Genomic DNA, 27,841 nt, shown 5'->3' with positions numbered 1-27,841 from the left:
AGGGCATTGTGCATCAACTGTCAACGCGCATCTACAGGTGTTTCCTTGCATTAAAAATGGAAGTGAGAAGAGTTCACTTCTGAAACAACGAGCGAGAGGCAAGCGCTGCACATGACAATTAACTGACGAAAGCCCTAATTGGAGAAAGCATAAGCGACGAAGTGCAACACTTCTAAAATTACATTTTGCGTCGCCTACATGCTTGGGCTAATTTCGCATTGACACGATCTCCGTTGTCACAGATTGTTGTACGCGACGGTTACAAGCAACTCCATCGACCGCTAGCGTATTGGTTCGTACCGTTAGCTCGGCGGTGTGCTCGCACGAGTACATCTTTATTACTTGCTCGGCTCCTTACCGTGCTTCAAGAGCACACTTTATCCTCAGCAGCCTCCTTTAGACAACTTTACGAAAAGAAGCCTTCGTAAGGTAGCTTTCGAGGTACCTAGGACTTATGCAATCCAGCATGGCAATGTGTGTATTTGCGTACGAAGCACGACATCCGCAACAATAAAAAGAAAAAAAAAAGCTTCGAAGCAATGTGCGAGCAATCACACGTGTCATATTTCATCGAGGATACATATCACGCGTGGCAAGGCGATGAAGCTGGCACGATTGAGCCACAATTTGAACAAACATCAGGAGCCTGAGTATCGGCAAAATGCCGCTGTCTTCGCTACTCGAAAGTAGCAAGATGCGAAAACGGAGCTCACCTAGCTGTCGTAAACGCTTCTTCCGTGTGGTCAGCCTTCCGATTTCTTTGAGATAATCCCAACTAGTCCGCTGGTAGTGCTCAGTGCGTAAATCTAACGGCAAAAGTGCTAACACCGACCGAAGTAAATAAATACAAGTAAGGAAATGAGAAAACCTTACCCATTTATTCAAATAAGGCCGAATTAGAACACATTCAGAAGGAGGTAATATTCACCACACAGGCACATCGTTCACGCGCATTCACTTCGGTTCGCACACACCGCCCGTTTCTCTACCGCCGTCACTCTGACGGCCGCGAGAACGGCCAGAACACGGCAACACAACACGCCGCAAGGGGACATTACGGGAATTCCGCCTTGAGACATCCCCCTTTCCCTTGAGGACGCTAGCCGAATGGAGGGAAACAGGCACGACCCCGGGCACAACGAGGAGACCGCACACAACGCACTTCACTCTGTTATAGCTTACGAATTCACACGTACCCTACAACCACCAGCGCAAACACGTGCATGGTACGTACACAAATGAAACAACGGGAAATTTAGAAAACACGTTATTGTGACGTCTAGTGTTTAACCGAAAAGAAAGTTTAGCCAAGACGAGTCAGCGAGTCTGCAACGCTAGAAACGCGCAAAATACCCGTCTAACACTAGCTGCATTTGTTTTCAGTAGCGTAAATACACATTTGATTTAACCTTTTGTAGTAGGATTAAGTTATACGCGCATGAATGGATGATTTCAAGCGCAAAAACGCGCATAGCTTCGCTCCCATAACAGTCACTCATACGGATCCTTAAGGGCGTCTTTCGTTAGGTGCCCTTAAAATGTCCTAAGGTGGGTCTTTGAAAGGTCGCTTTACTTTTTCATTCACTTTACCTGAAGTTCTACTTACGAAAGGCCGCCCTTACGCGTAAGGAAAGGGACGTTTGTGAATACGAGCGGGAGATGCAAGTATAACCACTAGCAGCTCGCGATTGATGACTATGAAGTCTAAGCAAACAGTTCGAAATAAGGCAACAGTTTCGCGCAGTGCGTTTACATTATTCCAATATTAGGACTTCCGTCGGCTCCGATGTCATCAAAAATTATTTTGCAGTAATGTGTGCCCTTCGCGCGACGGGCGCGTGACGGCACTGCAGGTGAGACAATGAGAGCGCCCAAGGCGCAACGCGAAGCGGCAGACATATGCTGTTTTACCCATGCATTTACAGCGGACACAATTCTTCATAACTTACCTCCGGCAGCTGTGTCACAATTTCCTAATGCATGTTGCACGAACGGTGTGATTTCGTGCATTAAGAAACGGCACAAAAATACATATCCCGAAAAAGTAATTACAGTATGTTTTTAAAAGCTATGAACCGAAACTATGGTTTCGGTTCGTACATGCCGCTCCGCGATGTGTCTCCGTTGGTGACGCACAAGCGGCCATCTTGGAACTCTTGGTACCTAACGTCATCACAACTAGCCAGACGGCTGCGGGAAGTCACCAGAATTTCTACTGTAACCTGATGTCAAGCTGGTGTCGATGTCATGATGTAGATGCGCCATGAAAAAATTGACTTTAATATCAAATTAAAATATCTTATCAGCATTTGCTGAACTTCACATTTGCTCAGAGCCGTCTCTAAGTACACGAGATTTGCATGGTAGAGTAAACTCACCTTCGAAAAAATTGGGGGACGCTTAAGCTTCGCCTTTAAGAGTTGAACGCGATAGCGATATCTTGCCCCTAGTGCGCACTTCGAACACTACGAGTGTTCAACAGAATGCGCGCAATAAGGTGTGTGCCTTATCTAATGGGTAGCATGCTTTAAACAAGGAGCAATTATGCGCGAGAAACTTTTTCGAAGTTGCGATGCACCCACTACGTGGTCTTAAGGAAATACGCACACTAATGTGTGTGCCTTTTGTAATGGGTGGCTGTCTTTAAACCACCAAGTCGTTATGATATTGACATGGTGTGACGCCCGATGGCAATGTACGCTTTTACCACGCAATATTACTGCGATATTACATCTCGTACTGCGACACCTGTATACAGGACGCGTATTTTTGGGAAGCACGGAAGTTATTTTCAGTGCAGCTCCCAGAAGAAGCGTGGCTGTGTGGTAGAACACCTGCTTGCCACGCAGACGGCCTGGGTTCGATTCTCGCTCGGACCCAACATTTTTATTATTTATTTTATTTGCAGCTTTTTCTATTTTTCGGTCATGGACAAGATGATGATTTTTCGCTCACAACCAACGGTGCCGACGCCGACGGCGGAATTTCTGCGATACGAGCTCTTTAACGCTATCGCGTTAAAAGGTGTCAGTACGCCTTTAAGTTGGAGGTTCGGATAGAGCTTTACACCTCGGTAAATTGTCCTATCATCATCATCATCATCATGAGCCTGTCTACGCCCACTGCAGGACAAAGGCCTCTCCCATGTTCCGTCAGTCAACCCGATCCTGTGCTTTCTGCTGCTCCGTTATACCTACAAACTGCTTAGTCTCATCTACGCACCTAATTTTCTGTCTCCCCCTCACGCGTTTGCCATGTCTTGGAATCCAGTCAGTTACCCTTAATTACCACCGGTTATCCTGTCGATGTGCTACGTGCCCGACCCATATCCATTTCTTCTTCTTGATTTCATCTATGATATCCTTAACCCTGACCCACTCTGCTCTCTTCCTGTCTCTTAATCATTTTCCTTTCCATCGCTCGCTACGTCGTCCTCAATTTAAGTTGAACCCTCTTTGTAAGTCTCCAGGTTTCTGCTCCGTAGGTAAGTACCGGCAAGATGCAGCTGTTATATACCTTCCTCTTGAGGGATAGTGGTAGACTACCATTCATGATTTCATAATGCTTGCCGAATGAGCCCCATCCCATCTTTATTCTTCTAGTTATTTCACTCTCATGGTTCGGCTCCGCGGTTACTACGTGTCCTAAGTAGACGTACTCCTTTACAACTTCCAGTGTCTCGCCGCCTGTCGCAAAGCGCTGTTCTCTGCCAAAATTGTTCCACATTGCTTTAGTTTTATGCATATTAATTTTCAGACCCACTCTTCTACTTTCCGTATCCGGTTCAGTAATCATGAGCTGTAATACGTCTCCCGCGTTACTCATCAATGCAATGTCATCAGCGAATCGCAGGTTACTGAGATACTCTCCATTAACTCTTATCCCTAATTCTTCCCAATCTAGGGCCCTGAAAACCTCCTGTAAACACGCAGTGAATAGCATTGGAGAGATCCTGTCTCCCTGCCGTACGTCCTTTATTGGGATTGTGTCGCTTTTTTATGGAGGACTATAGTGGCTGTAGATACGCTGTAGATTTCTTCCATTATGTTTATATAGGCTTCGTCGATTCCCTGATTGCGCAGTGCCTGCATGACTGCTGATGTCTCCACCGAATCAAATGCCTTCTCTTAATCTATGAAGGCTATGTATAGGGGTTGGTTGTATTCCGCGCATTTCTCTATTACCTGGTTGATAGTGTGAATATGGTCTATTGTTGAGAAGCCTGTACGAAATCCTGCCTGCTGCTTTGGTTGATTGAACTCTAATGTCGCATTAATTTTGTTAGCAATTACTTTTGTAAATAGCATGTAGACAACTGGCAGTAAGCTGATGGGCCTGTAATTTTTCAGGTCCTTGACGTCCCCTTTCTTATGGATCAAGATGATGTTGGCATTCTTCCAAGATTCTGGTATCCTTCCCGTCGAGAGACACTTCGTATACAGGGTGGCCAGTTTTTCTAACGTAATCTCTCCACCGTCTTTCAACAGGTGTTCTATACACGCCGAGAATTCGTGCAAAACGCCCCTATAACTAGTGCCCGCCGCAAGCAGCCGCACCAGCTACGCTCGGAGTACTTCAACTAAGATGGCCGCAGCACCGCTACCGGAAACTCGCGCATGCGCAAATCATGTGGCGAGATCGGTCGATTGAACGCCCGAGCCAGCCAGCAATAGTAGCTGCGGTGTTTACGCCGCATGCTATCGACGTTCTGCGCGGCGAGAGACACAGTAACGGCAGTGGCCAGGAAGGTCGGCAAGTGCGCGCAGCAGGTCGGTATCCCTCGCTCTCTCTTCTTCAGTGGGGGTGGAAGAGAGAGAGATGCCGACCGCGTGCAATCGCATCCTAGAGAGCAGGCCTGTGCACTCTGCTTTGTGACACGTGCTGCATTCACAGAAATTCCCTTGGCCGGCGTGACAAACGCTAAAAGTGACAAAAATGTCGACGTAAAAATTTGGATCCAATAGCATGACGTCAGAAAGCAAAGTGCGCATGCGCTATTTATAGGAGGCGCTAATTTAGCCTGTTGGATAAGACGCTTGGTTTTAGAGCATGGGGTCGGCGGTCTTAATCTCGCTACCTGTGAATCTTTTGATTTCGAAATAGTTATTTTCTATATTTTCTTTCATGCCGATTACCGATGCGATGCAAGAAAGAAACCGATTTGATTTGATTTGTATACATACAAGCACAAGGACACAGAGAAAAGAGGGAGAGAGCAAGCTGGCAACTGCCACCAGAAGGGGAACAACGCCTGCCTGCTCTTTCGGGAGGAGGGAAGAGACAGAGGAAAGGAAGTTAGGAGGAGAAACAGAGGAAAGGAGATAGGAAAGTGAAGAAAAAAATTGACGGAGACTTGGACAAAAATAGGTAAACACACACACACACACACACACACACACACACACACACACACACACACACACACACACACACACACACACACACACACACACACACACACACACACACACACACACACACACACACACACACACACACACACACACACACACACAAGAGCTTGCGCGGATAACACACGGGTTTCCCAGAGCAACAGCGAGGGTGACGTGGCGTTGCGGCGACGTCCTCAGGCGACTGCCGCTGCGTCAGCGCAGCAGCAAGCGTTCTCTTTTCCCGCACTGCTGTGTCGAGGTGCGCACGTGACGTCGCCTCGTGGCCAATGAGAATTTAGCTTCCGTTCCGCTGTTACAGACGCCGAATTTCCCCCTTAACTGGTCATTTGGCGCTGTTACGTTTATACTGCTTAAATGGTTACTGGCACCATTTTTCGAAGGTGAGTTTATTCTGCCATATACGTCGGCCGTACACAGAGATGGCTCTGAGCAAGTGTGAAGCTTAACAAATGCTGATGAGACATATTATATCTTAATTTTCCCATGACGCACCTACTGACATTGACACTAGCTTGACGTCAGGCTCCGGTAATAATTCTCGTGGCTTCACGCAGCAGTCTGGCTAGTTGTGATGATGTCGGGTACCGAACTTCCAAAATGACCGCTTGTGCGTGACCAAAACATTTAAAATGGCCGTTTGTGAGAGTAGGAACAGACGCTAGCTTGTAAAAACACACCGTAATTACTTTTCCAGGGTGCACTCCCGCTTATTAGTACCTTTTCTGGGTTCTTGCGAGCTTGGCCTTTCATTTGACGCAAGAAAATGATAAATGAAAATTTTCGTGTCAGTACCGTGACAGGTATCAGGTTGTTGGTGTATGTAATGCTTATTCGAAACCTGAAATAACTAATTTAGGTGTACCACATGGGCCAATTTTGAGCCCCTTACTACTTTTACTGTATATTAATGACTTGCCTAATTGCCTTACTTTTTCTAAGTGCATATTGTATGCTGATGACACCACAATCATTAATTCTGACGAAGATCTATCACTAGTAGTAACCCGGCTTAACAGTGACCTTCATAACTTGCTAGGATGGTGTAAAAAGAATAGACTTATAATTAATCCCTCTAAAAGTCAATTTCTTGTGTTTTCATCACAAAATAAATCACCAGAGTGCATTCCGCCCATTTTCATTGATAACCACCCATTGTCAGCTAGTGAAGAATGCGTATACCTAGGCGTAAACATCGACCGTAACTTGAAATTTCAAAACCGTGTAACACGTTTAACAAAAAAGTTATCACATGGAATACGCATCCTCATTAGGGCACGTTAATTTTTTTCACGACCGGTACTACTCTCACTTTATTTCGCGTTTGTACACTCCCACATTAATTACTACATAACCTCCTGGGGTAACACGTACAATACTCACCTAAAACCGCTACAAATCATTCAGAACCGGGCAATTAGATTAATCACGTCAAGTCCACCCACATACAATGCTAAACAGTTACTTCAAGAAAATAACGTTCTCGATGTTGCCGCCCTTGTAAAATACAATCTCGCCACTTTTCTTATCAAACTAATTAGTGAAGAAATATCATTGTCATTAATTCATTCATCATCTTTACTTAATACTAACCCAACTCGTTTCGCGCAGCATAACAACTTCATTCTGGTCGAAGTGCGAACTAATTATGGCAAACAAACAGTTCACTTTGCAGCCATATAACTGTGGAATACATTACCATTTCTAATAAAAATCCAAAAAAACCCATAAATTTCGCCATGAATTGAAAAAGTTCTTGTTATGTGACATTCACTGTTCTGTATAACTGGTTTTTCGACTTGTCATCTCTCCTCAAACTGTTGTTTTATTTTTTCTCTTTTTATGTTATTTGCACTTATATATTTTTTTATTATCGATGACACATAGTTTATGACAACACCATCTTTTTCTTGTATCTGTATCTCATTATTATTGTATTTTGTAATAATACTATTCTTTGTTACTGTCATTGCCAATCAAATATTAATATTGCATAGGAGGTCCCATTTCAGTTTACACTACGGGACCTCCTTCTGTATATCCTTATGTTGTACATTGTGTTATGAATGAATAAAATTTGATTTGATTTGATTTGATTTGATTTGAAAGAGAGTGCGTCTGTTCGTTGCCTACGGGAAAATGTAGTACACAGCAGCGATAGCTGATATGTTGTGTTGGCTGATACGATATGTTGGTTCAAGCATGTCCAGGCTCCAAGCACTTTCTGTAGCGAGAAGGCGGTGGCTGTCTAGACTATCGGGACCAGAATTGGGGGGGGGGGGGGCGAAATTTTGCTGAAGTAGGTGTTTTCACCAACAGTAACTGATGAAAATAGGTGTTTTACTCAAATAGTCAAGGTTATCAACAAGTGCCCCTCCCCCATCCCGAAAAACATCTGTGGCTATGGGCGCGATCCAGACAGCAATATCTCTCGCTGCTTGTAATGCAATGGACATTCAAGGAGACAGTTCAGGCAGCAGATTCCACTGTGCTGCTGTGTGAACATTCAAACGATGTTCGCGCCGTTTTACGATTCGAGAATTCTTAGATAATAGGTATACAGGTTACGTCAAGGCGGTGCAAGAGCGCGTTAATGTCCGACTGCCATTGGAATTTGCGTTCAAGCGTTGTGCTCGTCAATGCCCCGGGAAAAGCGGACTTGGAATTATAATTGAACAATGTCGCAGTAAGGTAGAGAGGTGGGCAAGTTGAAAACGATACATAGTTGGAAAACCAGCGGCAACACGACGGAGACAGAAGACGAGCGCTGTCTGACAACTAAGTTTATTGAAAGAAAACTGAACACTCGAGAAACCAACAGTATGCGTGCGCGGTAATTTTAGGTCACGTGCAAGAAATTGCCAAGCTTCCGTTTTTTTGCTAGATTGCGAGGTACGCAAGCTTAGGTATTCACGTGACATACCATTCCCGCGCATAGGCTGTTCATTTCTCGAGTGTTCTGTTTTGTTTCATTAAACTTCAATTTTAGAGAGCGCTCGTCCTGTGTCCATCTCGTCCTGCGTCTCCGTCGTGTTGGCGCTGCTTGCCCAAGTAAACATTGTTGTTCGGCATAATTGATTTCGCTGATTTTCAAGGAAGTTCTTTGTATATGAAGGCGAGAAAGCGAGAAATTGGACGCGTATCTGCGTGTTTCTGCCGGCCGTACTGCATGAGTCCTCCTCCTCTATGTTGAATCGCCGCATCTGGCTCATAGCGTCGCATTTGCAGCGCAGCCCCAAAACACTAGCATTTTCCGCGCAGCCTATGAAACATTAGGGTCATTAGAATTACGTATCTATGTATTTTCTAGCAAAGGAACACACCACCTAATACTTACGTTTTGATGTTAAGCATCAGATATGCGTAACATTTGCTTTTTGATCGACAATGTTCACAAGTATGAACCGTGCTACTAGTTCAATATGGCTGGGCGTTCAGCAAGCGCTTAAACTTTGGCCGGGTGGCTGAATCAGGTGACAGACAGATAAACAGGAAGACAGACAGACCAAAATTTCTGCGTTCAAGTTCCCAAAGAAAGACTATAGTCCTTAAAACTTATGCAAATGAAGCTCTTCGTATCTGAAGGCGAGAAAGCAAAAACTTATGCATTTGTCTAAGAAGACTCGAAGACGAAAGCCATCTCCATTTTTCCTTCTATGTATTGATAGGGGTACATCCCACCCACCACCTCTCCCCAAACGTTGCAACCAACGTGGTTTTGCACTGCCTCCGGGATCGGAGGCATTGGAAGCTTTCTGCACCACCCATACTTTTTCAGTGCCTCCGGGATCGGCCCACCCTTGAACAAGCGACGATGGCATGTCATGACGCCGCTATGTGACGTCACGTTAGTGTACATCGTAGTGATGACGTGACATATTTTGGGGACCCTTGACATCATGTTTGCGTTTTGTAGTCACGTCAATCTGACGATCACAGAAGCCGCGATAGTGTTCCATTTATTATTTCCATACGACATGAATGACGGTTAAATTAGAATTCAGCATTGATATCAATAATTGTTGGGGTTTTAAGTTCGAAAACCACGATATAATTATGAGGGACGCCGTAGCGAGGGTTCCGAAAATTTCGACGACCCTGGGTTCTTTAATGTACACCTAAATCGAAGATACCATTTCGCCTCTATAGAAATGGGGCGGCCGCGGCCGGGATTCGATCCTGCGACCTCTGGGTTAGCAGTTGGTCACCGCGGTGGGTGAGAAACAAATAGCAACAAGTTAGGATTTCCAGTCTATCTATCTATCTATCTATCTATCTATCTATCTATCTATCTATCTATCTATCTATCTATCTATCTATCTATCTATCTATCTATCTATCTATCTATCTATCTATCTATCTATCTATCTATCTATCTATCTATCTATCTATCTATCTGCCTACGACTTTGGGCTCTCCTGGACGTTTCGTTGATGGGATCTACAGCAAAATTGGTATGGCTTAGCATGACTGTATGACGAACATAAATGACAGGCCATAACATGAAAATCGTGAACGGCATGATTTACATGCCACGCTCATGGTGCGCTCGCGGCCGTTGTATTAGCTTGAAATGTAACAAATTTAGTATGTCGCATCAACAGTGTATGACGAACATAAGTGAAAGGTCCTAACGTGCAAACCGCGAAAAGCATTTCATGACATAGCCTCGGGGCGCTAGCGGCCGTGTAAATACAGTAAAACCTCGGTGATACGAATCTCGCGGGGTTACCAAAAATATTCGTATCATCCGAAATTCGTATCACCAGAAAACATGGAAAATAAGTATGCGACAAAAGAAGGTTGGCATACGTTTTGATTCAGTGTTTCTCAGGGCAGCAGCGACGTCATGAACAGCTCTGAATTATCGCCAGTAAAGTTTTTACACTTCGACGATCATACTTGTACTCGTAAATATACGGTGCATGTGCGCGTGGGTAATTAGTGAACCAGATGTGTTGTGCCCCGTGACCGCTAGTAGCCCCTTCCTAATTTTAGTACACTTTTCAGCATGACACTAGAGTACTGCGGCTAAAGTGACTTAAGATGCGCTTTGCACACGATAGAGGCCAAGCTCCTTTGCCAAGACCGTCCGCTTCGTCTCTTGGGGTCTTCGTCCACCTTTAATGGGACTTCATGACGGACCCGCAGCCCAAGATTCAGTCTTGTTTCATAGAACGTCTCATTGCGGGGATATGGCTTGCATGGACATGGCGGGTGTGGAGATAGGTTTGCGAGACGCTTACCCTACGAGGCGACCGGCAAGGGACGCGACGTTCTCCACTGCCGCAGCGAACAAAGACGCTACGGCCGGGTTCGTCGATTCTCCGGCACGGCGCAGAAAAGGCACTCGAGGCAGGAGGTCAACAAACAACACGGGTTTATTAACCCAAGATGCATCACAGTACGACAGTCACGGGCTTGCAGGCCGTAAGGGGAACTCCGCAAGACCGATCGAGTACGCTTGCCAGCGGCGCTAAGACTACCACACAAAGGGCAGCGGTTGAGCACACAAACGAGAAGCCGCCTGCTAGAGCAGCGCGTCAACCTCTCGTGCTAGCCTGAGAGCATCTCCCGCCACGAGCGAATCGTCGGGCGCATCTTAGCTCGTAGGAGAGGAGGATGTCACCAGCGGCCCAATGGGGAATGGCGCTGCGTTGTGACGTAGGCCCGCGCAGCGCGCCAGCGTAGCGTGCCCGGACATGCCAGCGCGGGACGGAGCCGACGCTTGGCTCGCCCAGACAAAGAGGCGCCCTGGCCGCCATCTTGGCGATTGCCGGTGCCTATGTGCGCCCGGGCTACGCGGCCGGCACGCGCGCGGCAGCTGGGGAACGAGGCGCCAGGCCGGGGGACGCTCTCGATCCCCACACGGGCACGTGTTAACACAGTACAAAGACGCTGCCGCCTCGATCACAAGAGCACGCGCCAACACGTCGGAAAAAAAAGCGCGACGTCGACGTCATCTGCAATCTAAACGCGAAGGCGCCTAAAGGCCCCCAAGATTCGCGAGCACTATGTCGGAGGCAACGATGCACCGTTGATGGTTGCGCAGTGCGCATGCCCGCGCCCGCGCGTGACTGCCACCTCTTCCACGACAGCGCGGGCAGCACCTGTGAATTCTTACCTGTGTGCTAGGCTAGCGTACGCTCGTATCAAACGACGCGGGGTGCAAATCGGTTCGCAACAACCGTACTCCAATACATTGCAGGCTAATGGGCCTTGGCCGGCAGCACAGAAAAATTCGTATCACCCCGAAATTCGTACGAGCCGTGAACGTATCACCGAGGTTTTACTCTAAATCTATATATGCCAAAACTGGTACGATGAGACATATCTGTATGACGAACATAAATGACAGGTGGTACATGAAAATAATGACATGCATGTCATGTACTGAATGATCTACATGCCACGCTCATGGTGCGCTCGCGGCCGTTTCGCTAGCTTGATACACGCCAACCTTGGTATCGCACGACGTGAATGTATGAAGAACATAAATGACAGGTCCTAATATGCAAATCTTATCATGGATGTCATGTACGGCATGATTTACATGACACTGTCTTGGTGCGCTTCCGGCCGTTTTAGTAGCTGGATATATACCAAAGCTGATATGGCATCAGATGAGTGCGTGATGAATATAAGTGGCAGGGCATGCATTGTACATTGTGCGCCCGTTTCTTCCTTTGTGTTGATGTATTCGAATTTCACCCACAAAATGTTGTAGCAACGCTCGGCGCAGATCGCGTAGCATTGTTTGGGAAGCTTCGCGATTTTCGGACATCTTTCTGTTAAGATTACGCGCAGGGCGCGAATAGTCAAGTTTATTCGAGAGCTCTTGCAAGCGCTAACGATAACGCTAAAAGCTTAATAGTATAATAATAATTGTTGAGGTTTAACGTCCCAAAACCACGCTATGATTATGAGAGACGCCGTAGTGGAGGGCTCCGGAAATTTCGACCGCTTGGGGTTCCTGTACGTGTACCTGAATCTAAGCACACGGGCCTCAAGCATTTTCGCCTCCTTTGAAAATGTGGCCGCCGCAGCCGGCATTCGATCCCGCGACCTGCAGGCCAGCAGTCGAGCGCCATAACCACTAGACCACCGAGGCGGATAACGCTAGTACTTTCGATGCTGCATTTATAAATGAAGACGCGTCTTACCGCAAATCTGATTATCGACGGCTAACGCTCTGTTCGCCGCTATCAGTGTAAAGGCCTTCCGACTATTGCGTCGTCAGTGGGCCGTTCGCTAAGAAGCAGAAGAAAATGAAGACTGCCTGGGAAGGCCCCGAAATCCAGACCGCTGGAGGCCATCTAATAACACCGACTGCAGTCTGCACAGCAAGAGTCACCATCTATAATCGGAATTACCCTGCGAGCTTCCTAATCCTACAACATTGCTCCAGAGACGTCATACTTTCTTTATTGTGAGGTATGAAAAAGAAAAAAACAAATAAAATAAAAACAAAACCTCGGCCTGCACCATAATAATATAGCAGGCAATGCCAATGAGAAAAGAAAAATGAACAGGGCAGAGCCAAGTTAAATTTTGGAGGGGAAGGAGAAGGGGACTCCAACCCAGAGTAGCCGACAAAAAAAAAAAAAAACTACTGTTCATGTTACATTGATTTCTTGCTGCTAACATGTGTCAGAGTTTAATCTTCGGTACTGAATCTTGAAAGTGGTAGCTCTTCAGTCTTGTCTTCGTGGAATCTTCCTTGTCTTGTTTCCTTGGGGGCAGGCTGTTGATTTTTGGTTTAACTTCTACTGATTAAGTGCTCTGTAAAATAATGAAATTTTGATGACTGACGTCATACTGGGCGTGGACTTCTTAAACCATCACGGCTCCGTCATCGACTTCAGAACGGAGTCGACAAGTCTATCGTCGGACAAAACGACACCGCCGGATGGAAACTCATGTCAACGTGCCCTGAATGTGCTCGAGGATGGAGCGACCATTCCGCCTTGCTCTAGCGTCATAATTCACTTCGGCACTGAAAAAGCTGAAGACATCGAAGGTGTCATCGAGAGCGATCGGCGTTTGATGCTAGACCGTGACATTAGCGTCGCAAGAGGCATTACTCGGTTGCATGAAGGAAAAGGAAGTGTGATGCTAACGAACTTCAGCCAAGAATGTGGACACCTGAGCTGGGGCACAACCATAGGAGTACGCAGGGTCGCCCTTCGGGGGGGGGGGGGGGCGCAGAGCCCCCGCCTCCGTATCGCCGCCCCGCCTCCTATTGGGTCATAGTATGGGGAAGACGTAGCACGTCGGCAGGATAACCGGTGGTCATTAAGGGTAACTGACTGGATTCCAAGAGAGGGCAAACGCCTGAGGGGAAGGCAGAAAATTAGGTGGGTAGATGAGATTAAGAAGTTTGCAGGTATAACGTGGCAACAGAAAGCACAGGACCGGGTTGATTGGCGGAACATGGGAGAGGCCTTTGCCCTGCAGTGGGCGTAGACAGGCTGATGATGATGATGATGATGATGGGGAAGACATTGCGCCCCCTGCCCTCGTAAGTAACAAGGCGGGGGGGTGGGGGTTGCCCCCTTGCCCCTCCCAGCGCGCTCGCCTATGGGCACGACGATTGCATACATCGAGGAAATCGTAGCCATTAGCGGTGCGTTTGCATTTTCAGGTTCTGACGAGCTGAAACGACGACCGCAATACCTGAACCATCCTTCGACGTCAACCCAAGTCTCACACGCACGCCAACAGCAACATCCCCGATGCCTTCTGCAGAAATGCAAGGGCTGTTTCTCGTCGGCATCGCGGGTCCGACAAACGCCCCTTGCTAAGCACCGCATCATAACGGAAGAAACATGAATGCCCGAAAAACAGTGTTCCATACTCGCCGCCATGGCTGCGATCGGCGCTGACTAACACTCCTAGGTTTAAATGCACATATACACCCTATAAAGTGGACGGAAGGATGACCGCCGCCGTAGCTCAGTGACAGAGCATCGGACGCGGTATTCGAAGGTCGCAGGTTCGGTACCTGATGGCGGCAAGCTACGTCTTCGTCAACTTTTCTTTCTTCCCATTTATATCCCAATTGTTACAAATAACATCTCCTATACTTTCCTTGGTAATACTGTCTGTTAGTTCTCATTAATCCAAGAGCCTCACCGTCCTCTGCGCATCAATTCGCGAGGATTTGAATATGTCTCTGACTGTCTGCTAACAACAATGTCATCCGCGTGTATTAAAGGGACCCCGAAATGGTTTTGATGATTTTGTACGAACACATTGGGCCGGTTGAGCAAGTCCTAAGGATCATTTACAGACCGATTTAAGCTCTGTGCGTGAGCTGTGTAATTTATTACAAGGCTTTAAAGCTGCGAATCGCCACCGATCACAGCGGCTCAGCCAAACGCGTTTTCAAACCGCCCACTTTCACTGCGCGTCGTCTTGGAAGCGCGACGTCACGCAGGCGGCTGATCTAAATTGGACATGTTCAGTCCACGTCGCTGAACCTCCTGTGGGCAGCGAGCGTCGTCTCCCTGTGTTACAACGTGCTCCGTGTTCACGTGAGCTGAGCGACAGTGTTTATATCGAGGTTTCTTTTCTTGGACACAATGAATTGTCCTAGCCGTGTTGTGTACCACATATCTAACAATTGGTGAATTGAAAAGCTGCGACATCGTGCTATGTTTGTGAGGCATCTGGCGAGCGGAATCCCTTGAGCTCGTCGCTGCAATGAGCGTCGTGCTATCGCTATCCGTTGAACGCCACGATTCACGTGTCTGCGGCTGTAACTTCACCCCTGAGGACACAACCACATTGCCCGAGTTTACGCTTATCGGTGATCGTTCTCGAATTCTTTTTGTTTGTCCGCATGGTTTTACAGGTTGTCGCCGTACAGGAGAATAAAATAAGATCGGCTGGTAGTGTGGCGGCACCTCTTGGAGCAGATACCAACCACTCCGCGAGCTTTGTCTTTGTTGCCAGACGGCGTGCTGCCGGGCACACTGGGCCTCCGAGATTGCGCGCAACCTGTCGGCGCGCGATATCGGAGGCCATGGCTGGGCGAAGCACAAACTATCGAGTGCGCTCATGAGAGCGCTGCGATCGCCGGCAATGCCAGCATGTCTGTGAGTTGATGGTGCAAGGCAGTGGTGAGGAGGAGAGTATAGATATAATTGTCCGTAGCAGCATTGGTACACGGAGCGTCGCTTAATTTCTAGTGCGAATGATTTGGGAATGCTCTTGCCTAAACGCTGACATAACTTCAAAAACCGTTTCAGGGTCCCTTTAAAACCCATCTTCTTTCCTTGTACAACAGACGGAAGGTCGAGAAAGGGTCATGGCTTCTTACGCTAGCCGGTCATTTTTGAAGGCCGAATCTAATCACTCGACGACAGAAAAGGAGTGCCTTGCCATCATCTCTGTGCTACCTCAAAGTTTCGCCTCTTACTTTACGGCAGGCCCTTCAGTGTTGTGAGCGACCATCACGCCTTGTGTTGGCTAGCTAACTTGAAGGACACTTCAGGTCGCCTTGCACGGTGGACTCTGAGTCTTCAGGAAGTCGAAATTACCGTTGTTTACGTGTCCCGATGGAAGCACCCCGACACCGACTGCCTGTCTCGCGCCCCCGTCGACTCGCCTTTGCAGGACGACCAGGAGAGAACTACTTCTTGGGAACCATAAGTGCCTACGACCTCGCTGAACTACACCTGGCCGACCCGGAACTTACGGGCCTTGTGGCATATCTCGAAGGCAAGACTGAAGCTGTTCCAAAGGTATTCAAGCGAGGACTGGCGTCGTTTTTCTTGCAGAACGGCGTCCTGCTAAAGCACATTTTATCGCTACTTCGAGCCGGCTACCTCTGGTTATACCATCAGCGTTACGTCCAGAGGTTCTGAAAGCTTTACACGAAGACCCAACGGCTGGACACCATAGATTTTGCCGCACTCTCGCGAGTATACAATAAAAGTACTACTAGCCTCGTCTGACTGCCGACGTCACTCATTACGTAAAGACTTGCCGAGATAGCCAGCGACGGAAGACACAGCCGACCAGGCCAGCCGGATTTCTACAGCCCATCAAACCAGCTCGCCGGCCGTTCCAGCAAATCGGGATGAACTTGCTGGGGCCGTTCCCGACGTCGACTTCGGGAAACAAATGGATCATCATGGCTACCGATTACCTCAACCGCTACGCCGAGACAAGGGCCCTGCCCAAAGGCAGTGCCGCCGGGGTAGCCAAGTTCTTCGTTGAGAACATCTTCCTGCGTCATGGCGCCCCACGGGTCCTCATCACTGACAGAGGTACGGCATTGAGTTCTGATCTAACTCATGTGATCGCGAGATACAGCCAAACAATCACCGCCGGACCACAGCCTACCACCCGCAGACCAATGGCTTCACTGAGCGTCTAAATAAGACCATCGCCACCATGCTGGCCCTGTACTACGTCGACGTCGAACAGAAGACGTGGGATGCCATCCTTCCGTATGTGACCATCGCTTACAACAGGGGCATACAAGAAATGACGCAGATGACGCCCTAAAACTTGGTCTACGGAAGGAGCCCGGCAACGACGCTCAACGCGATGCTGCCTGCTACCAGCGACGAAGACATTCTCGACGTCGCCGCTCACTTGCAACGTGCCGAAGAAGCTCGACAGCTCGCCCGCCAGCGCATCAAGAACCAGAAGAGGATCGACAGCCGTCTCTATAATCTTCGGCGACGCCACATGGAATACCAACAAGGTGACGGTGTCTCCGTCTGGGCAACGATACGCCGACGAGAGCTTAATGAAAAACTTCTTCGGCGATACTTCGGGCCATACAAACTGCTTCGGCGTCTCGGCGCACTGGACTGCAAGGTTGTTCTGGACGGCATCACAAACCCTCAGCGGCGCAGCGCACGACCTGAAGTCGTTCATGTCGTGCGCCTCAAGCCGTTTGCGCGGTAATGAACCTCAGGACTGTGGCTTTACTTGCTTTACTGCTGTTCATTCGTGTTGCATGCATTTTTTTTACATACTTCCATGTTTTGTCTTACGCATCGGGGCGATGCTTTTTCAGAGGGGGGCAGTGCCTCACCCATTTCTTCCTTAATGTTGATGTATTCGAGTTTCACGCACAAAACTTGTTAGCAACGCTCGATGCAGCTCGCGTCGCAATGTTCGGGAAGCTTCGCGATTGCCTAAGATCATTCTTCTAAGATTACACACATGACGCGAATAGTAAAGTTTCTTCGAGGGCTCTCGCAAGCGCCAACGATAACGCTAGAACCTTCGATGCCGCATGTGTAAATGAGGATGCGCTTTACCGCAAATTAGATTATCCACGGCTGACGCTCTATTCGCCGCTATGAGTGTATACAGCGCGTATTGCTTGTAGTTCGACTTTTTGTTTCCAGGGCACAAGTTTAAAGAGTTTTGTCTTGAACACGCAGACTGCTGCCTTCGTCAACGTCACGAACAAGTGACAATATGCTAGAATATATGTTTCATTAGCATGGTATATGGCAGATTGTGCATGCATGCATGCATGACAAACATGCGATACATGGTGAACTAGATTTCGTGACATGGATGACTTCACTTGCCCCAAAACCAAAAAGGCAATGTATGCATTTCTTTGCTGGCTGCTTCGTACTACATCGATTTTCACAGTGCGCGGGATCTGCCGAATTGTTTTTTCTTAGAACGCACGGCTTTTTTCAGTGTGATCGCGAGCGAGTGCGCGGACACGTCGCGGCATCCCGCGGCGGCCGCGGTAACTGTGCAGCTCACAGTGCTCAGATCTGCCAATGGCCGTGAGCTTTTTGTTTATGGCGTAGTTATTTGTGTTTATGGCATCATTTGTCCAGATCAGAGCAATCAGTCTCTGGCTGACTCTGGTAATTAATTGCGAGCGCCAGGCCGCGTGCTACGCTATAACGTTTGGCTCACAGCTTCTCAGGAGCCTCGACTACCGATCGGCAGCGTTTCCTGACCATGCTGAAAACGTGTTGCAGGGCCCTTTTAAAGAGTAGCCTGTGAAGACAAGAGGAGCCTATCTGCGACCTGCTGATATACAGCACAGCCAAAAACTTGAACGACAGTGCAGCGGCGTCAGTCACTGGGGAAGGGGTGGCAAGGTTGCAGCATTCGCTGCTCAGAATGCGTATTTGATTTGCGTATGAGACAAGCAAATCGCATATCTCATACTAAAGATAACTTTCTCGGTTGCACCCGACCGTCTTGGTGAAGAATTTTACGGAGAGAGCACTTACCCCGTAGTATCAGGTGAAGAAGGTTATTTAAAAAAACAATTACTCCAGGCCGTGTGCTTTCAGAAAACGCTTCAATAATAATAATATCTGGGGTTTAACGTCCCAAAACCACGGTATGATTATGAGGGAGTCCGTGTTGGAGGGCTTCGGAAATTTCGACCACCTAGGGTTCTTTAACGTGCACCTAAATCTAAGTACGCGGGTCTCAAAAATTTCGCCTCCAAGAAAATGCTTGACGTGCCACGAAAAAAAAAAGAGAATTTAGGCTGTAAAACAGATTTCATCGGTAGTTAAGCAAAGAGCTGTCGCCCTCCAGATATGGACATAAAATCGATAAGATCGTCTGTAATGCTAAGAAGATAAATCGCTCACCTGAAAACAGTTCTTTTGGGCGAATGCGCTCAAGAAAGAGAATTATTTTGGAGCAATTACTTCAGAGAAAGAAAATGTAGCTAGTTATCAGCAGAAATTCTCACCTTCACTAAGTCTTTCCAACCCTTTTTGCATGCCTAATTAATAGGCGCATGTTCAGTTTCTGACACTAGGAAATTCGGAAGGATGCGCAGTTTTAAATGCGCAAGCGTTTACATTCCGGCTCAAAGAGAAAATCGCCCGCCCACCAGTCCAGCTGTGTCTCTGTTACGTAGGACGATCACTACCGTAAAGATATAAATGAACAAAGAAGTTTTGTTTGCGGGGGTAGGTTTGATACAGAGTCTTAACAAGTGGGCTCACGCAGTACGTATATCGAAGACTTTTTTTACTTCCTGCCGCACGACGGATCATTATATTTTGTTAGACACTGTATTAGTTGTAACAATAATTGCCACAATCGGTCTCCTTCGAAAATGGGTGTTGCTTTCTACGGCTGTTTTTTTTTTGGGGGGGGGAGGGGGGAATGTAGACATTGGCTTGTTGGAGGGAATACATTATTGTGCAAAAATTAGGAATCTGCATTGGCTCTCAGGTTGCACATGTCTTTTTATATACCACAGGAAAATTGACAAATCCTTAAGGGACGCCTTAGGCGACTATTATTACGGTATTTCGTTACTATGACGATTACTTGATTTTTTGGCGTAGTGACGAATTTGAATCCTCAGTATGCGAACAAACTACTGCGACGGGGGGAGGGTTGAAGTTTACCAAAGAATTGTGTCGGAGCGTCATAATACAAACTTTACGTATTTATATGACGTTTCAGGAGAACCACCTGTGCTGAAAGTACTTCCCTACATATTCATAGCTGCTGCTAAACTTTGCATCCAGGGATTTTAAGGTGGTAAAACAAACGCAATCTTCATGTCGCGCCTTCGGGCCTCTCTCACCAAATCATCTGTGCACGAGAATAGCGCCAGCGTTAATTAGCAGGCTACGCGCCTATTTGCAGTCGGCTATCCTCGCGTTGCTGTTGTCAATTTTGCTGAACGCTTGAACGGTATTTCATACGTCTATTACTTATTGCATAGGCCATGGAAACTGGGAAATAGACAAGGTATTAACTAAGGGTGTGGGAATGTTCGAGTTTCGAATTCCAGTCGAATAATACCTAATCGAATAATTCGATTCGAATTTCGAATAGCTAGTATTCGAAGTTTCGAATAATTCGACATGACGAATATCTAAAACGCGATAAAGGTGCAACATTGTAAGGAGGGTGTCTAAAACTAACGCTAACGTCGTAACAGGAGGCATTTCGTTAAAACTTTCTCCTGATATGCTGGTTAAAAAACCAGCGAACGTTTATTTTCAAGGAGATTATGTCATTTTCGCATCTCATGGATCCAGAAAAAAGGCCAGTGAACAGTCAGGGAGGCTGCAAAACTGCTAGCGTCAGAAAATAACCGCCACACTATGCGCAGACCATTTAGCCGAGAGCTTAAAAAGTAGCCCAAATGAGCCCCTGATTTCATGAAAAGATGATCCCTTGAAATGCTGGAAAGAGCTTGGACTGGACTTTATCCAGGAATCGCCAAAATTGCTTTGCGATTCCTTGCCACCCCTGCTACCGAGTTGCCAAGTGAGAGCACGCTTTAAACGGCAGAAAACACCGTGACATCATGGCGAGAGATCCTGAAGTCAGGTGATGTTGAACAGCTTCTGTTTCTGCATAGCAATTTGTAGGCTATATGTAACAGTCACTAACCGAGTTATGTGCTCGAGGACATGGTCAGATTTCACTTCTTTGTTTTTTTCTTTCAATTTTCATTAAAATCTTTTGTACTCGATAATCGATTCGATATTCGATATTTTTGGCTACTATTCGGCACTACTCGATTCGAATTCGATTGGAGATGAAATTTGTCTATTCGCACATCCCTTGTATTAACATTGTTTGCAAGACTGCCAATAAGTTAGGTGATATGAGCCGCCGTGCAGAGAAGGAGCAGGTACTAGAGAAAATGCGATGGACATTTGTTTAGTGAAGCAAACCAGCAAAACGCACAAACAGCAGTACAGGGCGCAGCTATAAAATCACGGCATAAATATCTAAGCATGCGGTTAACTCCATAATAATATAGTCAAAATGCTCATGCCAACTAATTGTCAACGTAACTTTTGTGCTACGTCAAATGCAATCGAACAATAAGCTCGAAGGAATTATCTTACCTTCAGAAATATCGTCCACGAACGTAGCGTTGTTCATGTCTCATATCGAAGGCCAACGTGCGCACAATGTTATTATTCCCTGCTGGACAGAGATGAAGGTCGAGCAACCGCGTGCTTTCAACAGCTGTTTGGCTACGAGGGAGTACCTCGTGCCGCTTCGAATGCTTTCTGCAACAAAGTAATCGCTAGTGGCCAGAGGAAAATAGCACGCAGCAGCGCTACGGCGAACGATTATTTCAACTAGGCGAGCTAAAGAGAGAAGTAAACGACATAACATAGTTTTAAGCCCAATCCACCACAATTCCAGAAGATGTAGCCATTTGAATAGAGACCTTCGATGAAACTTCAGTTGGACCTACTTGGTACATAATCCTGAGGTTAAAGTAATAGCACAAACATTTAAGACAACCCACGTACAAAACACACGACACACACAAGCGCTGCCTAACAACTGCTTTATCCCTTCATACGTCAGTGAATATACAAACCGAAATAAGCGCAGCCGCACGTGCGCACACAACAATAGATCTACTCGAAAAGCTTTTTTTTTATTAGATCTAGATTTGTGTGCGCAGGTGCGGTTGTGTTGCCTTGAGCTTATATTATGCATTGACGTATGAAGGAATAAAGCAGCCGTTAGTCAGCGCTTGTGTGTATCGCGTCCTTGCAATGTGGGGTGTCCTAGGTGTTTGCGCTGTAACATGAACCTCAAGATAAATAGAGAATTAACTAGACAGCTTATTTGGGCCCTTGGTGCATGTCCATAGAAAACAAGAAACAGCGTGATCAACATGACGGAGACTAAGCGCTGTGAGTCAGCGCTTAGCCCTTGTCTGTCCTGATGTTCGCGCTGTTTCTCGTTTTCTACTGAGAACTAAGCCGTTATAAATAAAGGACAGATATGAGGTAGTTGATGTCTCTTCCAGGGGGAATTTGTAGGACAGGCGCGCAGGGAGAAACACTTAGCGCTAAAAATGTACCGCCGTAAACGCAGGATATGGCACTAGACATCACCTCATACTTTACTTTATGAACCATATATTCGAGGGATCCGTGAAACCCAAAGTATGAAAAAGTGACGTTTATTTTATTTTCTTGCAACGGTGAATGTTATTGGTTCATTGCGCTGGTCGCGTTGATCACAAATTATTTGCGTGAGAAGTACGGAGAGTAATTACCGAAGGAAGGAGAATTGATCAAGGGCTAGTTTTCTATGTTATGTCCAACCTAATAAATCGAACAGACAATGAATCAAAGGAAAGCACAGGGGCATTATTTTTAGTCTTTAACAGTAATGTGGTAATTATGGTATAAATGTAAAGACATTAAAGTTTACGAAAAGACAACTTGCCGCCGGTAGGGACCCAACCTACGGCCGTCAGATAACGCGTCCGATGCTCTATCAGCCCGCCTTTCTCACGGCGCATGCGCCCTTCCCCTAGCGGAAAGGCCACGAAACGCCTCTTGATTTCGGAGGCTTTCATCCTGGCAATACCGGTCGTCCCGACCTCTACCAAAACGCAGAAGGCAGCGCAAAAAATTTAAAATGTGCATTGAGCTATAGGGGCGGTCATCCTCCCGTCCAGTTTATGGGGTATTTGGGTGCCCGGAAACCTGGGAGTGTAATTATTGTTATGTAGCGAAGACGCGAACTTACAACCACCAACTTGCCAGAGCTACCTTCAAGCTATAGTGTAAATTTTTCCTTCCGCAATAGTAATTTCCGGCACGCAATGCTACTACGGCAAATTAATAAAGTCACTGAGAGTGCACCCACTTCACGGCGGCGTGTTGAACACGCGTGTACACAATGACGTGCACATCTCAACGCTTATGCAGCAGCACGAACAGGTCGATTAGAAGTTGTGTGGATACCTGGGCATGATGGTATGCTGGGAAGTGAATGAGGAAATCAACTCGTCTGTACAACATTGAACGAGGCAATGACGTCCTTTTGCGGGCCCGGCTTTAAGTTGGAGTCTCTTGCCTCCGCGGCCCCGCTAAGGGGCTAGGCGCATGTTCCCCAAGCTTGGCAGAGCTCGAAGCCCTGAACTGGTTCACGCATTCGTCAGGTCGAAAAACTCCTTACACCAGAGAGAGCAGGCCTTCTGCTCATGCTTTTGTACATCCCTTGTTTTCCGGTCTTGCGGACTAGCACCAACCATTCCCAGGAATTGGGGACATCCATCAGACTGTAGAGCCTCGATGTCCTCCGAGGAGGACATCGAGGTACTCTAGGGTTGGATTCACGGATGTTAGGAGCATCCCCTTTGAATTGGGGGGGGGGGGGAGGCGGGAAGTGCCGCCTAGCTGTTTATTAGCCCTCTTAGCCTGTGCTGCTTATGCTACTAATGAGTTCTCAATTCTTCCTTTTTTGACTTTAAAACATAAAAGACGCAGGTTCTCCCTGGTTGGAGGATACATCCATCCAAGTGCGAAGATCGACTGCTCCCACCTTCGGTCCATGCTTCAGACTGCACAAGGCCCACACATTGTGATTGGTGACTTTAACGCTCATCATCCCCTCTGGGGTAGCACGGTAATGAATGGTCGTGGCAGAGATTTGTCGGATTTCGTGTGTAATTTCGGACTAAGGGTGCTCAACGACGGATCACCTACATTCATTCGAGGAACTTCTTACAGCAGCTGTCTCGACCTTACGTTTGTGTCCAGGAGTCTCCTGTCTTCTGCATCTTGGTACACGGATATAGAGACTCATGGTAGTGACCACCTTCCAACCTACGTTCAGTTTAAGTGGTTCCGCCGCTTCGACTTACGGTGTAGTCATCAAACAGACTGGAGTTTATTCAGGACATCGGTGAAAACCGGCTGTCAGCGCACCACTATACCATCCGAAGTTGAAGAGATCATTGCTTCTTCCTTGCGTGACACAACAAGACAAGTTAACATCCCGATGCAGCGATCAGCTATCGATGTACAATACGAGGCCCTTCGTGCTATCCGCCGCCGCGCAGAACGGCGATACAGAAGAACAAGATCGCCGTCAGACCTCTCAGCCTGTCGTCAAGCTCAACGACACGTTCTTCGGCACCTCGACAAGCTTGACAGGCAGCGATGGAGGACATTCTGCGGATCTCTGGACCCAAGACAGCCTCTATCTAAGATCTGGCGGATAGTACGAAGTCTGCAGTCATTTCCACAACAAACTCAGCCATTCCGTGCCGTTGCTCTGCATCAGGGTCTGAGCGAATTGGAGGTAGCCAAGGACTACTGTTGCCTTGTCGTGGACACTTCTGATACCGTGATTCAAACTCTTACCACCACGGCCCCCCCGTGTTTTGATGAGCGCCTTGATGTACCTTTTACAATGCAAGAACTGGAAGCAGCAATCTCACTTTCCCGACGCTCATCGGCTCCAGGGCCGGACGGAATCACGTACGCTGCGCTCCGCCATCTTGATACAGAAGCACGACAGATCCTGTTGTCCTACTACAACACCTCCTGGGAGTCGGGAAATGTTCCAGAGAAGTGGAAGTGCAGTTGCATAGTTGCGCTGCTTAAACCGGGGAAGTGCCCTAACGAACTCTCATCCTACCGGCCGATCGCCTTAGCCAGTTGCGTTGGCAAAGTGATGGAAATGATGGTCTTGTCGAGGTTAGAGTGGCTCTTAGAGAGCAATAATTGCTTTCCTGAATTCATGAATGGCTTTAGGAGAGGCCGATCAGCCATTGACGGTGTCATCAACTTGGTCTCCGACGTTGAGCAGGAAAGATGTCGACGCAGATTAGTGGCCGCAGTTTTTCTTGATATAAAGGGCGCCTACGACAATGTCTTGCATTATGCCATCCTTGATGCGCTAGAGGATTTAGACATCGGCGGCCGAATGTATGCATGGATCGTGAGTTACCTTAGTGGCCGTACCGTGTATATGTCGACGAACGACGGAGATACCGATCGTTATAATATTATCCGCGGAGTTCCCCAAGGGGGTGTTCTCAGTCCGACCCTCTTCAACATCACGTTGATTGGACTTGGTGCTGAACTTCCTGACACGGTGAAGGTTAGCACATATGCTGACGACATCTGCATATGGGCGTCTGGAGCTACACGTCCTCAATTGCGTGCCCGACTGCAACGTGCAGTTACCATCACAGCAAGGTACCTACGACGTCAAGGTCTCGCACTCTCAACTGAAAAATGCGCACTGCTAGCATTTACGCGCAAACAAATGACGAGGTACCCAATAATCGTGAATGGGACCGAGATTCCTACGGTAGCACAACACAAATTCCTTGGTGTCATCATCGACCGGAATCTATCGTGGTCTAAACACGTCGCTGCTAAGGAAGCCAAAGCTGAAAAGTTTTGTCCACGTGGTTCGGTTCTTGGCAGGAGCAAGATGGGGTCCGCCGGAGGCTGCTCTCCTACAACTGTACCAATCTTTATTCGTAGGATACTTACGATACAGCATGCCCGTGCTCTCCAACATGAAACCTAGTTGTGTGCGCACGCTAGAAAGCATCCAAGCTCAAGGTTTGCGCACATGCTTGGGCCTGCCACGGTGCACATCAACCAATGGTACTATCGCCGAAGCTCGGGCTTGTCCCATGGATGTATATAGGCTCTGCGAGCCCCTTCGAGTCCATCTTCGCTTGCTGACCCGACACAGGCAACATCCCCTATCAGCACTCCCTGTTACCCACCCAGACTGCTGTTGTTCTAGAGCTCTATCGCGGCACGAGAACATTATGCCATCAAGATTCTCTCCAACATCTATTCCTGTGACACCTCCGTGGGTTCTGCCTAGACCGCTTGTTAGGCTTCAGATACCTGGGATTACGAAGAAGTCCCTGGTACCATCTATCGGCCTAAAGCAACTTACCCTCCTGCACATTTATACAATGTATGGCGGTGCGGCACACGTATACACTGATGGATCTACCACCTCACGTGCTTCCGCCGCAGCCTTTGTCATTCCGCAAATGACCGTCGCTAGAAGTTTCAAGTTGGATCACAAGACCACTTCGACTGCTGCGGAACTTGTTGCTATTCGGGAAGCAATACGATTCATTTCCGCAGAGCCCGCTCGAAGATGGACGATATTCTGTGATGCCAAAGCTGCTCTCCAAATCATCGATTGCATCATGATACAAGGCCCGTATTATACCTTATCGAGAGAAATTGCTGAGCTTCTTGGCAATGCTATGAAAAATGGACATCATGTAGCATTCCAGTGGATACCTGCTCACTGTGGCGTGATGGGGAATGAAAAGGCTGACGCCGAAGCTAAAGCAGCTTTACATAATGCCCCGGAAGTGTGCATTGCGTTTTCGCGAGCAGACACTAACGCCTTACTTCGGCAAGTAATGCGCACCTACACTTCGGAGCACTGGAACAAACCAGAACGCCGGCACAAGCGGCTTCATAAATGGGACCCAGAAATGAAGTTTCGTATGCCTCACAAGCTGAAGCGAAATATGACATGCATCATTCACCGCATTCGTCTTGGTGTGGCATTCACAAGACGCTATGCCCACTTGATCGGCTGCAGTGACACAGGTCCCGATTGTGGTCATTGTCGGATACCAGAGACACTTCAACATATATTTTGCGCCTGTCCAGCGTACGCACGAGAACGACAAAAACTGATCTCATCGATTGGGCAGTATCATAGTAGGCCTTTAACCGATGAGGTTGTGTTAGGTCCTTGGCCTGACGTCAGCAGCACAAGTGTGGTCGTAAAAGCAGTCGTAGCCTTCTTACAAGCCACTGGACTGGATGCACGTCTTTAGATTTGCCCCAGCGTCACGAACTATATTCTCATCTCCCTACCTTACCATCGTCATTCATCACTCTTTCGCTCCCCTGTCCCCCCTCCCCATGTAGAGTAGCAGGCCAGAGCAAACTATAGCTCAGGCCGACCTCTCTGCCTTTCTGTAAATAAATTCTCTCTCTCTCTCTCTCTCTCTCTCTTTTTTTGCTCACATTTACACGCCACAAATCTCGCAGCCTTCTCTCACTTGGCTCTATGGTCGATCCATTTATGCTCCCAAAACTGTCCTTGAATCCCAACATCTCGGGCAGACTTACTCCTTCCTTGGCTATTGGTTTGATACCTTGACAGTCAACTATTACATGATCCACGGTTCCTGATCCCTTCCAACATATGAAACACGATTTATTGACAATAGAAAATTGCCTTCTGTAGCTTCGCGTTCTCACACGTTCTCATTTGGCCTCAAAGAGCAGGGAACTTCCCTGTGAATTGTGATAAAATATTTCTCTCCTGATTTCACTGTTTCCAGCCCGATATACTTCAAATGATCGTTTTTTATCCATTGCCTATATCGGGCGCTTCCTTTCTGTTTTTCTGACTTCATGTTTAATAGCTGCGCAAAGAGCGCGGCAGACACACAAAGACAAGCAACCGACGAGGACTAGCGCTGGCGGTTGCTTATAATCCTCTTCGTCCGTCCCTTATCTTTGTGTATCTCCCACGCTGTTCACGCAGCTATGGAATACCAACTAGCCCGGTCACACACCTTGCTTCATGTTTAGGTCTCTTTGTATTACTATTATCACCTGCTTTGTAATATTTACTCGTTAGTTTCCTTGCCCATCTCCTCC

The 27,841-nt window shown here is 47.4% G+C and overlaps 1 protein-coding gene across 2 annotated transcripts in view; it reads right to left on the bottom strand.

Moving 5' to 3' along the window:
- Positions 1 to 21,700, bottom strand: part of LOC119390641 (uncharacterized) — a 124,373-nt gene extending 102,673 nt beyond the window's left edge. For both annotated transcript variants that reach the window (XM_037658250.2, XM_049414905.1), the window contains exon 1: positions 21,254 to 21,700. In XM_037658250.2, coding sequence (XP_037514178.2) covers positions 21,254 to 21,290 — 37 coding nt within the window. In that variant the 5' untranslated portion in view covers positions 21,291 to 21,700. The remainder of the gene's footprint in view (positions 1 to 21,253) is intronic.
- Positions 21,701 to 27,841: the final 6,141 nt, after the last annotated feature.

Source organism: Rhipicephalus sanguineus, chromosome 4 (assembly GCF_013339695.2).
Source record: "Rhipicephalus sanguineus isolate Rsan-2018 chromosome 4, BIME_Rsan_1.4, whole genome shotgun sequence".
Taxonomy (NCBI): Eukaryota; Metazoa; Arthropoda; class Arachnida; order Ixodida; family Ixodidae; genus Rhipicephalus; species Rhipicephalus sanguineus.
Note: the sequence above shows the minus strand (reverse complement) of the source record. Positions and strands in the feature narration are given on the sequence as shown.